General features: G+C 43.1%; 1 protein-coding gene across 1 annotated transcript in view; it reads right to left on the bottom strand.

Moving 5' to 3' along the window:
• Positions 1-15,578, bottom strand: part of SIK3 (SIK family kinase 3) — a gene marked incomplete in the record, with an annotated part of 4,425,276 nt that overhangs the window by 371,038 nt on the left and 4,038,660 nt on the right. Inside the window, 1 exon segment of the mRNA XM_044080968.1 lies at positions 12,237-12,403. Within this exon segment, the coding sequence (XP_043936903.1) occupies positions 12,237-12,403 (167 nt within the window).

The raw sequence follows: 15,578 nt of genomic DNA, 5'->3' as shown, positions 1-15,578 counted from the left end.
GGAGGGGCAATCGTGAAGAAGAGCACCTCTCTGTGACTCCCCCAGAAGGGGGATAGGGCAAAGTAGCTGCTGCACTTCTTGATCATGGGGGATCCAAAGAGATCACGGCACAGATGGCCTAATTGATGGAATATCCTTTCTGCCATGAAAGTGTTGAGAGACCACTAGTGAGGCATCAGAATATTCCTGATCAGTTTGCCTGCAATCATGTTGGAGCTCCCCGGATTACGCATTGCGATTAGAAAGCGGGCGGATGAAATTGCCCATTGCCATACTCTGAGTACTTCTTGATAAACAGGGTAAGATCTGGTTCCCCCTTGTTTGGTGACGTACCAAACCACTGACATGTTGTCTATATGGATTGCAATTGCTCCTGAGGGAAAGGTTTTTGGAATGCTTGCAACGCCAGAAGCACTGCCCTCATCTCTAGAACACTGATGTGTAAGTTGGCCTCAAATTGGTACCAAATGCCTTGGACTGTCTTTTCTAAATAATTCCACTGTATCTGGGATGCATCTGTGATCACTATGGCTTGAGGTTGAGGAGGGACAAAAGGACGGCCCATTGGAATGGGGCCACCAACTCAGGTCCTTTTTGCATAAATCGGTGATCAGTACTTGATGGGACATTGGTTGGCTCGGTATTGACCATTGTGACACCAACAGCATTTGTAGAATTTGCATGTGATACGTTGCAAGGGGAACTAAAGTGATGGAGGCTGCCACAGATCCCAGAGTCTGTAAAACCAGTCTTGCAGTCACTCTTCTGTTGTGAATAATCTGGCTGACTTGTGATTTTATTCTCTGAAGCCTTTCTTGGGGTAGAGACACAATACAGGTGCTTGTGTCTAATGCCGCCCCTATTAACTCTAAATGTTGTGTTGGCTCTAGATGCAATTATTCGTAGTTGACAGTGATCCCTAGTGAAGAGCAAGTCTGAAGCATGTAGTTCCTGGGCTAGAGTAGTAAATGCCTGGTGGTATCAGTTTTGAGCCAGTCATCTAGGTATGGAAACACATGGAATCCTTGCAGTCTGAAGTGAGCTGGGACCACTGCCATGCATTTGGTCAACACACTGTGGGCTGTGGTGAGACCAATGGGCATGGCTATGAACTGATAATGACTGGCTCCCAGACAGAAGTGGAGAAATCTTTTGGAGCATTTGTCTATTTTTATGTGATAATGAAGATCTATTGAGCACATCTAATCGTCTTTCCCTAAGAAAGTACAGTTTTGTACCTACCATAAATGTAGATGTCCGATAGGAATGCATCTGCAGTCCTTACAAATGGGTAGTCCTGTCGTCAGGCAACCCTTCGGTCGGCTGGATTCCAAAGTCTGGGTCTGGCTTCGGCTGGTGTCGCACTTCACCCGACGTCATAGCTGCAGTTTTTCGGGTATAAAGGCATCAGCCGACGCCATCTTCCTCAGTGTTTCTTGCCCCAGATGCCAGGTGCCCTCTTTGATGGCTAAATTTGGATAAATGCCAATGTTTCCAAATAGTAGAGAGCAAACACATAAAATAAGCATGTATGTACATATATACAAACAAATACACCATAATAGATCCCCCCCAAGCTAGCTGAAGGATGGCAAATACCCTAGGAGTACCACAGAGGGGAAGGTGGGTGGGTAATCTGACTGCAGATGCATTCCTATCGGACATCTACTTTTATGGTAGGTACAAAACTGTACTATGTCCTTCAAGGATGCATCTGCAGTCCTTACAAATGGGTAGAATACCATAGCTAAACTAGGGGAGGAGGAAAAAAGTAGAGATTATGGTGTAGTTAGGATCCCTCGCAAAACAGCAGTGGCAAAACCTGCTCGGGATCTAGAGTATAAAGGTAAATTGTAATGCTTGGCAAATGTATGCACGGAGGTCCAAGTAGCAGCCTCTATAATGTCCTTGGTAGCCACTCCTCGTAAGAAAGCTGTGGTAGTGGCTGTAGCCCTTGTGGAGTGAGGCCTGATGTTCTCTGGAGTTTTCTTTCCATGGTAGGAGTAACAAAATCTAATGCAATTTCCTATCCATTTGGAGATTGTCTGTTTTGAAATAGGTTTTCCTTCCTTTCCTGTTGCATATGCTACCAGAAGCTGGTCAGTTTTTTCTAATGGACTTGGTCCTGTCCAGGTAGTAGAGTAATTGCCTATGTACATCCAAGGTATGCAACAGTCTTTCTCCCCTGTTCTGTGGGTTGGGGAAGAATGTAGGTAGGTGGATAGCCTGATTTGACACTCTGGATTCCACCTTAGGCATAAATGTGGGATTTGTTCTCATGGACACTCTATCTTGATGGAAGATCAGGAAGGGTTGCACTGCCATTAATGCCTGTAGTTCAGAGACCCTTCTTGCTGAGGTGATTGCCAGTAGGAAAGCAGTCTTCCAGGATAAGTATTGTAAGTCTGCTGTTGCTGCTGGTTCGAAAGGGGGAAAGTGTCAATTTTTCCAACACAAAGTTCAAGTCCCATGCTGGCAATGGTGGTTTCCTGGGAGGTTTTACATTTTTAATTCCTCTCAGAAACTGTCTGAGCAGAGGATGAGAGAAGACAGGAGGATCCAAGCTGTATTCTGCTGAAATAGCTGATGCATGTATCTTTATGGAAGAATAGGACAGGCCTGCATGGAAGAGCTCTGCCAAGTACTCCAGGATGTTGGCTATGTTTACTAGCGCCACATCTTCTCCTTTTGCAGTACTCCAAATGAGATATCTTTTCCATTTTGCTGCATAATTCTTTCTTGTTGAAGGTCTACGAGCCTCAAGGATTATGTCTTTAACCCTTTGGGATAAATCTGGGTTAATTGTCCTTATGTAATGTTCCAGGCAGTTAGCTGCAGAGTTTTCAGGTTTGGATGCAGGATGTTGTAGTTGTTCTGTGTTAACAGCAATGGGATCAGGGGCAGTGTCCATATTTGTTCCCGAGACATGCTCCTCAGCAATGGGTACCAATGTTGTCTTGGCCAGTCTGGAGCTATTAGAATACTCCTTGGACGTTCCTCTTTGATCTTTAAAAGCACCTTGTGCATCAAAGGAAGTGGTGGGAATGCATAAGCTGTCAGGTTTTTCCAACTGAAAGATAGGGAGTCCACCTTCCAAGCAAGTGGGTGGTACGCCCTTGTGCAGAATTTCTTTAGCTGGCGATTGAGTGGGGATGCAAATAAGTCTATTTGTGGTAATCCCCATTCTCTTGTGATGGCTTTGAAGATGTCCGGATGCAGCATCCATTCGTGGGCATCTGTGGTAGTTCTGCTTAAAATGTCTGCTAGAATGTTTTCTTTTCCCGGTACAAAAATTGCTTGTAACTGAATGTTGTAGCTCAGAGCCACATCCCATAGGTCCAGTGCCAGCCGGCATAGAGGATATGAATGTGTGCCTCCCTGTTTGTTGATGTACCACATAACTGTGGTGTTGTCTGTTCTTATCATCAACTGACCTTCTTGGAGAAAAGGTCTGAATGACTGGATTGCCAATTTTACTGCCAGCATTTCCTTTAGATTTATGTGCAGGCAGCTGGTCTTGAGTCCATAAGCCTTGTATGCACTTGTCCAGCATGTGTGCCCCCCAACCGAGGTCTGAGGCATCTGTCGTGATGGTTTGGCTTGGTTGACTGTTGCAGAAGGGCAATCCTTTGTTTGATTGACAGGCCTGAGCCCACCATAGGAACTCTTGTTTCAGGCATGGGATTATTGGAATTTTGGTTTCTAGGCTGTGCTTGTGTTGGGACCACAAATTCTTTAGGTACCACTGTAGCTTTCTCATATGCAGTCTGGCATGAGGGACCAGAATTATGCAAGATGCCATGAAGCCTAGGGCTTGCAGTACTTTTCTTGCAGTTAGATGGTTCTGCTTTGTTAATGCCAAGAAGTAGAGAGGTAGTTGCTCTTGCTTTTCTGCAGTTAGGAATGCCATTTGTTTTGATGTGTCCAGCTCTGCACCCAGAAAAGTTATTCTTTGGGATGGAGTCAGCCTTGACTTTTTTATATTGACTGTATATCCCAGGGCTTGCAGTAGGTAAATGACTCTTTGTAAGTCTTCTGTTAGCTTGCTTTTGTTGTCCGCTTGAATCAGGCAGTCGTCCAGGTAGGGATAAATTTGGATCCCCTGAAGTCTGCAATGAGCAATTACTGATGCCAGGCATTTCGTGAACAGAGTACTCTGGGCGCAGTAGATAAGCCAAAGGGCAATGCTGAGAATTGATAATGCTCTGATCCTGCAAGAAATCTGAGGTATCTTCTGCAAATTGGTCGTATGGGGACGTGCAGGTATGCCTCCTTGAGATCTAGAGTTACCAGCCAAGACTCCTTGCCCAGCATGGGAAGAAGCTGCTGTAGGGTCAGCATTTTGAATTTTGGAACAATGAGGAATGTGTTTAAAGCGGACAGGTCGAGAATAGGCCTCCATTTGTTCTCTTTTCTTGGTACCAGGAAGAGTCTGGAGTAAAATCCCTTTCCTTGCTCCATAGATGGTACCTTTTCCACAGCTCTCATTCTTAATAATTGAGATATTTGCTTTAGAGCTTCTGCCCTTTGAGTAGGTGGTAGGTTTGGCATTCCTCTCTTTCCTGGTAGAGTATGGAAATGGAACCTGTAACCTTGGTCTATAGTTTGCAAAATCCATTTTTCCCTTGTGATGCAATGCCAGTTCTTTGAAAATAAGGTTAGCTTTCCGCCTAAGGGTGCTTCCAGTTGTTCCCTGGTAGGCGGTGCCACATCCAAGTCACTGTGATTTTGTTGTTGTAGTGGTGGTGGCTGCGTCCGTGCCTCGCTGGTTGTTACCTTGCCACTGGCGTCCCCTGTAGGCACCCCTGGATTGGTTTCTGCCTCTTGAACGCCTATTCCTGCCTCTCTGTGTCTTAGAGGAGTCCGGAAAGGACCAATTTTTGGAGGGCCAGTTCCTGCTAAACCTTGGAGGTTGAACCTGTAAGAAATCTTTCACTGTTTGTACAGATTTAGCCTTCTCTTCCATCTTCTTTAGTACCTGCTGTGCAGGGGAACCAAATAAATTGACCTTGTCCATGGGTGCATCCAAAAGCTTAGATTTGACATGGTCTGGTAATGCCTGCTCTTTCAACCATGCATGTCTCCGGATAACTGTGCCAGTCATGGCTGATCTAAAGGAAGCCTCCAGTGCATCATAGCCACATTTTAAAGAATGGTTACTAACCTGCTGTATGTTATGTACCATTTCCTGAACATATTTTTTATCTAGAGATTCTTCAGAGGACAGCTGTTTAGTTAACTGGTCAAGCATAAACTCTTGATATTGAATCATATGGAATTGGCAGTTCAAAGCTCTAGCTGACAAAGTAGCACAAGTGTAAACTTTTTTACCCCATCTCTCTAAGGATCTGGATTCCCTTTCAGAGGGGAGGGGTTTTTTAGCAGATGTAGTTGCTACAGCTTTAGGACCCTGGGAGATAGTCTCTGGATCTGCAAAAGGAGCCTTGTATAAATGGTGATGAGTGTCCGGGACCCTGTAGAACCTATCGGGCTTAGCAGGGGCCGGAGGTAATGAATCAGGAGCAGTGCAAGCATCATTAAATGCATCATCTACAACAGAAAGAACTGGAGGTATAGCTAAAGGCCTATGCTGTGGCAAATGTAGAAAGGTTCTAAGCCTTTTTCTGGAGTCTGAGAAATCTTGTCCCTGCCACTGAAATTGTTCCCTCATAGCATGCAAGGTTTCCCCAAAGGAAAATTCCTCAGATGGAGAGGCTGAAGGAATGGACTCTTCAGCATCAGAGTCTTCGTAAGGGGAATAAGGAGCCTCAGGAGGGTCTGTATGTTCTGAGTCATCAGAGGAGTCATCTGAGGACACTGGTTCAGGGGGCTCTGCTCTAGGCCTCTTCTCTGGAGGAGGATGAGAGGCCCTGTCTGGATGAGGCTGGGAGCCACGAATTAAAGAAATAAGATCCTCAGCCAAAGAAAGCATATGGGAACTGGTGCTGGGCCTGTGAGAGGGGGGTTTAACAGGCACCGTTTTTGAAGCTTTGGCTGCTTTAGCCCTGGCAAAGGCCTTAATAGACATGGCTGCAGGAGGCCTAGCAGCTCCACGTGCAGGGGTTGAAATATCCAAGGGAATAGTGTCTGATAATTCCTGAGAAACCGCAACAGAAGGTTGGATTTCAGAAGCCGATTCCACCAGGCTAGAAGAGGCCTCGGTAGAAGGCACGTTTTCGGCCGGGGGAAGAACCGCTTGCTCGGTTTCAGCCGAAACCGAGACACTCGTGGTTGGCTTAACCGTGTCGGTCCTTTTCCCTGCGTTTTTTGGTAATTTGTGAAGTCGGAGGGTCCGACGGCATGATATAAGCAAATTCAGAGCCGAAAAACTGTTCTGCAAATTCTGACCGACGTCTAAGCGTCCGTCGGTTAAAAGAAGCACAGGCTAGACAAGCTGCTACGTTGTGGTCTGGGCCTAAACAAGGTAAGCAGTAAGAGTGGAAATCTTTATGAGGTATTTGTTTCCCACAAGTTAAACAGTTATTCACTTTTTCTGACATCGGCTGAGGCAAGAAAGAGTCCCCAACGGGGTACTTAGCTTTTTAGAAGTCTTCGAAGTAGTATTCGGTATGTAATCTCTGGTTCTGACCGACCGGCACTTGCGAACAGCTTCTGCTTCGGGCGCCACGCGGCAAGAAAGACTGAGGAAGATGGTGTCGGCTGATGCCTTTATACCCGAAAAACTGCAGCTATGACGTCGGGTGAAGTGCGACACCAGCCGAAGCCAGACCCAGACTTTGGAATCCGGCCGACCGAAGGGCTGCCTGACGACAGGACTACCCATTTGTAAGGACTGCAGATGCATCCTTGAAGGACATCAGGAGAGCAGACTGAACCTTGACCATCCAGAATTTGGTTTGTTGAACTGACTTGTTTAAGACACAGATCCAAAAGTGGTCTCCAGTCCCATGTTTTTTTTTTTTGGCACTAAAGAATCTTGAGTAAACCTTGGATCCTATCTGGTCTGGTGGGACTAGTTGGATGGCTCTTTTACCGAGCAGTTTTTGAATTTCTAGAACTGCTGCATCCCTGTGACTGGGTGAGACATCTGGGATTCTCTATGGTTGTTTGGGTAGTTTTGAAAACACAATATTGTAACCTCTGGTTATAATCCTCTGCACCCAATTCTTCATTGTTATGGTTAGCCAGGCAGGTAAGTGCAGCGAAAGTCATCCCCCAACTGCCTCCAGAGGATGGCAAATCAAATCGGGCCTCCATTCAGAAGTGCTGATAGGAGTTACCAGGAAATGAATCCCTGGAACCCTGATTTTTGCAGGCCAACTCTGCCTCTAGCATGGCGTCTTCTATTATAACTCCCCCCTCTGCCTTGGAAGGAGTCATTACCACACGAGTCCTGAAAAGGCCCTTGGGACTCTTTGAACCGTAGCTTGCCACTCCTCTGGTTCTTGAAGTAGGGCCATTTAGGAGTGGAAAAGCATACTCCCATGGCAGAAAGTGTCCTTCCATTCTTCTCATATCTGGTAAGGGTCTCTAAGTTTGGGGCAAATAAGGGATGTTCCATCAAAGGGAGTACTGATGAAAGAAAAACTTAAATGGCTCTACAAACTCACATAAGCACATCCAGGTGTCTCTCCTCATGGCTACGCCAGAACCCGCTACCCTAGTCATCACTTTAGCTATGTGCACAAAGAGCCTCATGGATGAATTACATATTGAATTAAGGGTTGCCAGCTGGGAAGCTGCTTTAGCCTGAACCCCCTCAGCTACGGTTCCTGTGAGTGTGTCTGATAGCTCCTTTATCAGATCTCGTTGAAGCCTGGTGAAATGTGCCACGAAGTTGAAGGACCTAAGCATGAAGGTTGACTTATTCATCAGAGGAAGTTTGACACAGCCAAACGAAAGCGCTTACTGCATTTGTTTCTTTGTTATTTTAAATGTTTTAAGTCAGTGGTGTGAACCGGAATATAATTAAACCTTTTTACTTCAGCCTGTCCGATTTCATTTGAATTATTGGTTTACAGTGCTCTTATTGCCTTGACGAAGGTCGATGAAGTTTATACGCGCTTCCCGAATCTATTCATCATCCTACACTCCTTATTAGGAGGATGGATAGTAGGACTTTCATCAAGTTCCTTTTTGGTGGCTTCCACAATCACCATGGCATCTACTGGCAGCCCTTTAGCCCAATGTTGCTATGAGAATATGGTCTGGTCTCTTAGGGATTAGTTCAATGGAATCAAGAATCTTCCAAGCCCACTGCGCAATCAACTTAATTAGTCAGTGAGTGGAGAGATCCAAGCAGTAGATGGTCCGACATGGAAAGCCTCTAGGTATACTGACTCCTCTGAGGAAGGTAGTTGGGAAGTCCAGCCACCCCTCTTTTGAAGGATCTCTAGAATGTCACCACATGAGATATCTTCTGGGGGTGACCTTGGGGAACATTCCCCTTCATCAAAGTCAGTATTTTCTGTGTAAGACTCTTCAGGGGAGTCCAAGTGCTTTCTCTTCCAGGGCACCTCCTCGGTGGGACTGGCCGGGGAGGTGTCATAACAGGACATAACCACCACTGTTGAATCCTGAGGTTTCTGTGCCCACTGTCCCAGGTCACAGGCTGGTGGTAGCTCTGGGTGAGGGGAAGGACTGGGATGCTGTTCCGACGAGAGAGAAATCTACTAAGCCTGTACTGGGCAAGGCCCTCTCCCTGTCCCGGAAAGCAGCCCCCTCCCCCCCCCCCCCGTAGAGAAATGGAAGCCCATAATCAAAACAGACTCCTTCAAAACAGTGGTCCTATCCTGCACAGAGGTAGCTATCCCTGAGCCCGAAGCCAGAGTTGAACTTATGTGTGCCGAAGCCCAGAGAAGTATGGAGGGCTCTGATAAAATCGGTGTTGATCCACACTCCCTGGAACAGACAACGAAGCTCCAACCCTGAGAGGTCTCTGGTTCCGAAAGAACCGAAGAGCTCAGGGTAGTGATCGGCACTGGAGACAAGGATCTCACCAGCGCTCATACAGTTGACACTAGGACTGTAAAAACTGGGAACTCCGAATGCTCAGTTGGAGTCGGGGAGGAACGAGAGCCAGGTTAGGAACCTGTAAAGTTCCAGAGCCAGAAGTGTTAGGAACCAAAGATGTGACTAATATCTTCGCCGCCAGGAGCTGGTCCACCAGCCTCAAAACATCAGACTCTGTGAGGCTCTTGGTGGAATGGACCAAACAGACTGACGGGGACTGGGGTCTATTGAAGGATGGGTTGGTGTTTGGTCTACAAAGGGGTGAATTTTCGGAGAATAACTTGTGCGGGGCAAATCTTTAAAGGAAAACTCATTTGGTTCTGATATCTGTGGAATGGAGGAGGGGGATAAGGTCTGATCCGAGGTAGCAATGGGTGCTGGAATTGTTGGTGCAGAGATCGGCACTTACGGCACCGATGATGGCAGATGCTTTCCACTCGGTTCCAACGAAACTGTGGGAACCGGGGAAGATTTGGTCTTTTTAATAGGTGGGTATGATGACAGTGTTGGAATTGAGTGGCTACTCTTTTTAAAACTTTCATGGAGGTAGAGGAAAAAGAATTGGGGCTAACATCAGTCTTAGATGTCACAGATATGGCCTCATCAAAGCTAGATTTTATCAGGCCTTTCAAAAGGAGTTTATTTTTTCTCTCTACTAAGGCCTGGTGACTAAAGCCATGACAGATGGCACAGTCTTCTTGAAGGTGCACTAGGCCCAAGCAGTAGACACACAAGGAATGTCCATCTGAGTTTGGCAGTTTAAGATCACACTTCTGGCATCTCATGAAGCCAGAAGTGCCTCTTCTCGGCCATGTCAAAAAAAAAAAACACACACACACACACACAATCACAAAAGGAAAGTCTGAAAATTTTGAGTAAGTTTTTTTTTTTTCCTGCCAGAAAGGAAAAACGTACCAATGACGGTATGAAAGACTTACCATGGCAGTAACAAGATAGAGGGAAAGAAGTACCAACAATGGATAGAAGACTACCGTAAAGGTAAGCAAGGGGAGGGAGAAAAACACCAATAATGCTAAGAAAAGAGGAGCTCGGTAAAGAATAAGACTTTAGAGAAACAACTACTCAGTAAAGAATTTGAAGAGAGTAAATAACACAGTGATAAAAAAAGGCTAGCTCGACAGCTGACAAGAGAGGAACATGTTTGGCACTTAAAGCAGCACACGAAATCTGAGGTAATCTTGAGAGGAGCATTGGGTAGAGCTAAGCTCATGAGTTTTTGGAAGGCGCGAGCTGGAGTAATGGCCGAGTCGGTTCCGAGATATGGAACCGAACCCACAATCAAGGACTAAGTGAAGAATGACAGCATCAGATCAGAAGTTTTTTGGGATAAAATTAGGTAATGAAAAGTGTGAAACTATCACACCAAAATGGAGTTTTTCATTGGGATGTATACAGTATAGCTACCACACTAAAATGGAGTTTCAATCAATGCATTAAGTGCTGGATTTAACTGTTTGTCCCTTTCATATTAATATCTTTAGATGATTTATCATTTTAACTCCCACTTTTTTCCACTTAACAAATCTGTAAAACAGACTGTGATACGTATACAGGTAGATTCAGAAAACAACTTGCTATATAAAATACTGAGTGCTGACCTGCAGCAAAAGTTGTGCGCCTTGCAGAAATGTAAACTTTATAGCAAAAGAACCAATTAAAAATAATCATGCAAACAGATGGGTATATTTTATATTTCATCTAATATTCAAAGTCACATAAAACACTTAACTATACAGAAGACCAGATTTACTTTAGGTTCAAGACCTAATTGTTAAATCCTAACTTAAAAAAAAGGCCAAGCTGTGCTTTGTACAGGGTTTTTACATTTAATAAGGTAACGCTAAGAAACTGAGTATACTTGGTACATAACAACCAAGAAAGAAGAAAAAAAGAGAAATTAAATATTAAGGACAAGTGTGCATGAAAATAAGGACACTAAAATATTTCATGTACCTTTAATGATACAACACAGGAAAAAAATGCAAACAGTACGGTGCTTGTATAATTCTTGAGAAAAACTCTAGCAAAGGTGTCTACATTGGGCTAAAGGGCTGCCAGTGTATTGTACACACACACACATATATATATATATATATATATATATATATATATATATATATATGTGTGTGTATATGTACGCATGTGTGTGTGCATACATATATATTTATATATACACATTTAAGCAAAAAGAAAAATGTGTATATATATATATATATATATATATATATATATATATATATATATATATTATATTCACTTTATAATTTCGACATACTGAAATACCGAATTTCAGTATTTCGAAATCATAAAGTTGAATGTCCAAAATCCCGAAAGCACACACTCGCAAAACACACAATCACGAACACATACATCGTCCAACCCACACTACAACATACAAAACACAAATAAACAAACCTACACTACATGTAAGCTGGGGGGCAAGCCCCCCTGCACCTCCCATGTGGGGGGCTGCACCCGCCACACCTCCCCTACTTATATATACTAACTCCGAGATCGCACAAACAGACACAAAAAGGAAACACACACCGACACATTTCACAGTCCCTCACACACACACAAACATCACACATATACAAACATCAACACATCCAACACTTACACACATTCAGACACACTCAAATTCCCACACAAAACCCTTACAAAACACTCACTCACCTTCAATTGCACCTACATCTATACACGACATGAACCACGATACACTCCCAACACCACATGCAACATACCATAAGCCATAACCACGAATTAGAGTTATTCGAATTTGCGATTATGCACTTTCACAATTTTGATTCTTCGACTTTATGATTTTGAAATACTGAAATTTGGTATTTCGAAATTATAAAGTGAACCCATATATATATATATATATATATATATATATATATATATATATATATATATATATATATATACACACACACATATATATAAATATATATATATATATGTGTGTTTGTGTGTATGTAAATAAATATATATATATATATATATATATATATATATATATATATATATATATATACACACAGTGTACACACACACACATTATATATATATATATATATATATACACACACACACACACACACACACACACACACACACACACATACATACACAAAAACACACACAGACGCACACAAATAAATCTACAAGTTAATACATATAAACAGAATGGGAAGAAGAAATAAGTATGGCTAAGAAAAGGTGCCCTCTTTACTTACATAAGCATCATCGCTAGTCTGTATGGTATGATGCCGCTGTAGTGTTCGGGTTCTCTGATGATGCTCACTGTTGGTGGGCCTTGGAGAGTAACTTACTCCACTGTGCTCAGGCATCTCCATGGCCTGCCCAGCTGGTCTCCTGTCCACAAGGTCACCTGCCACCAATTCTTTACAGAGAAACAGAGAAGAATGGTCAAAATCTAAACATGTAGCAACAAGCCTATTCTGCACAACATGTGGAACAGTAATGAACATTTCTTTTAACTATATGACTGCAAAACTCAAAATATCTGCCGCGCGTGTGTGTGTGAAATACCTCATACATGGCAAAAACTGCTATACACAAATCAGTAACAAAGGGAGGCACAAAATACATTATTAGTTTGCCAAGGAAATTATCTAGCCCAGTATCTTAAAGATATACTCCGAACAGTATAGGAGAATAACCCTTGAGCAAATATTTACACTGTGATAGCCACAGTAATGTGGCTACTGCTAATCCTGTACAATACTGGCTTAATACGAAACATGCACACAAAATCAGATGGAAGTTTTCTCTCTCTCTCTAGTTCCATCTATATACTTCTATCATTTTTTCCTTATCCATAAAAAGGCTCAACAAGTGATCCTTACCTTTTGCCAACCCCTATGCTCTGTAGAGTTTAGAGCTCTGGTTTTGTAAACCAGGAGGAGGGGGATATGTGTTCAAATCTCATCATGGCCTGTAGCTTCCATTCCTCTAATATGTGGAAGAGCAGAAAGCAAGCAGATCCAAGGATGTCATAATACCACTTTACTCTACCCTCATCAGGTCAATAATTGAGCACAATGCACCCTTTGGCATGTACCTTGCCAGGCATCGACTCAGAGGTTTGTCACCCAAAAAAAAAAAAAAATACAGGGAACAAACAACCAACATGTCATATGTGGACTGATTAAAAGCCTTATCACTGTATTCAGTTTCCTAGCAATTTGTGAGGGGTGATCTGCAAGTCAAGTCAATGACCTAGCCCTAATGGAAATATTCCATAGTTGCAAAACTAACTGCACGAGGGTTACCCACTCCAAAGCTCTAAACCTCATCTGACATGAATAGATCATGCTGGACAGACACATGCCCAGAGACTGTCCCTCCTCTGGAATAGGCTTCCTGTTCAGGTGAAATAGAACCCTTCCCTGACCATCTTCAAGCGTAATCTGGACCAAATGGATGGGAAATCACAAATTCACTCCTGAGGTGGCACCCATGTCCCTTATGGACAGAGACAGTCTGTAAAAATAGTTAAAACCCCGCTTGCTGATCCTTATCTTTCCTCTTGGGATAGAAAATTGGGTAAAAATGGCTAGGCTTGTAAGGACTTTTGAGCCATTAGCACAGTAATCTCCCATGAACCTAACCCAATAATATACCTTAAACAACCTCACAAAATTTGATGCCATGAAATACTACTGACTTTTCATCAGATGTTAAACAGCACAGGGAAGTACTGGTATGCATGACTACAAGCAGTGAATACTAGTAAACTTCAGCACTTTGTTTTTGCATCATCTTATTCAACTATTCCACAAAGATATGGACACCAAGACAAATACATGTATTTAGATTTCAAAGGTTAACTTGGAATCTAGTAAATGCTTACATTCTTCTTAGATTAGCTATCTATGGGGTGGCACCCCCTGATTCCAACCTCTACAAAAACAATTACAATCCAGTATTTTTCCACAGTATCTCACATGTAGTATAAGTGAGCAGGGCATTACCAGCCTGCTTCAACCATCAGTGTGCACACTTCTTGAAAATCAAGTAACAATGTTATTTTTATTTATGAAGTGCTGATGGGTATACTCCTCCAAAACTTCCAGAGGATTTAAATGGTTGAGGCTGGATTAAGGCTCCATCCACGCAGAGGGAGAACTGCAGGAGGGCATTTTTGATCCTTTGGGGAGGGTCTTCTTTTAGACAAACTATACAGTAACAATAGACATGCTATAATGGACAATGAAGGCCCTCTTTAATAAAACTGGAGTTTGTACAGTGGTTTCTGGACTATCAGATTGATGTTTTTTTGATTTTTAGATAGTCCAGAAAAAAGTGAAAATATGTCAACTCTACTTAAGACAACTCAAGGACCAAGACTCAGAAGGTCTAGTCATAAGGATCTGAAGTATGAAAGAAAATCTGACTCCTGGAGTTCCAGATGAAACAGTAACACCTGGGTGAAGGTATACAAAAGATGGCCAAGTGCCAATGTTACAGATGTCTGTATTAACAGGTTGGAGGGCTATCACTCTAAGGCTTGACAATAAGAAACTGACTCGAGAATGTCACCAAGTGCACAATGACTCTGCAGCTACTGGCACTTCGTAGTTCACTGCAACATCTACATCTGTAAGTTTGCAACTGGCACTATCAAGATGATGACAATCACTAAACCATGTCCAGGCTTGGTCCTGCAGTGTGTTGTCATCACTGGCAACAAAGACAACTCAAACTGCCTCCACTGGCAATAAAGACTAGCATTTAACATCCAGCTCTGCATCTGTAATAATAAAAAAAAAAAAAAAAAAATTTTTTGAAATAGTGCCAAAGAGGGCTTTTGAAAGTTTACGATAATTTATAGGTACTACAGCCAAGGGAATGCCCAATGAAGACACTCTACTCAAGGTATCTCTGAAAAGAGTTAGCAGAAATCATCCATCCAGGTACAACATACGGAGGCTCTTGCAAGACCATAATCAACATGTTGGCAAATATACTGAAAATTGAAAAAAGCCACACAGAACATTTTTCAATGGAAGTAATAACCACCTACAGAAAAACCACAAATACCTTCACTGTGGATTCAACATTGGCGTACCAAAAAGAAACCAGCTATATTGTGGCAGAAGTGACATGAACAAGCATAAACTGGAACCAAATGTAGACGAAGCACTAGGTGAAATTGTTCAATCAAGAATATGATGGGAAGCATCAAAGAATACCTTCCAACAGCAGATAGAGGGCTGATCCCATGCACAGTGCTAGACTACTAGAGGTTTTTCTGCTGGTAAACCTACTAACTACTAGATAAGGCCAAAGGAAGCATGTCTATAGCCCACTGGTCATTTGTAACAGTTATTCAAACCAAGGCCAGCTTGGAGAATCAACTTTCATTGGCAAGCACATACTGCAGTCAGGACTGATGCAGTAAAGCCAAAGTAGTCCACTTTTTGGGAGACCTACCTGGTAGAGGAAAGAGCAAGAGTGGGCGTTTCTTGACAGCTATCATCAATGGTATGATGACTTCCTCCTTTAAAGGGGTCAGATGGGTCTTGATGAGAAACAAGAGGGGAAACAAGGTG

This window comes from Protopterus annectens, chromosome 8.part0, assembly GCF_019279795.1.
Source record: "Protopterus annectens isolate FY-2018-M chromosome 8.part0, PAN1.0, whole genome shotgun sequence".
Taxonomy (NCBI): Eukaryota; Metazoa; Chordata; order Ceratodontiformes; family Protopteridae; genus Protopterus; species Protopterus annectens.
Note: the sequence above shows the minus strand (reverse complement) of the source record. Positions and strands in the feature narration are given on the sequence as shown.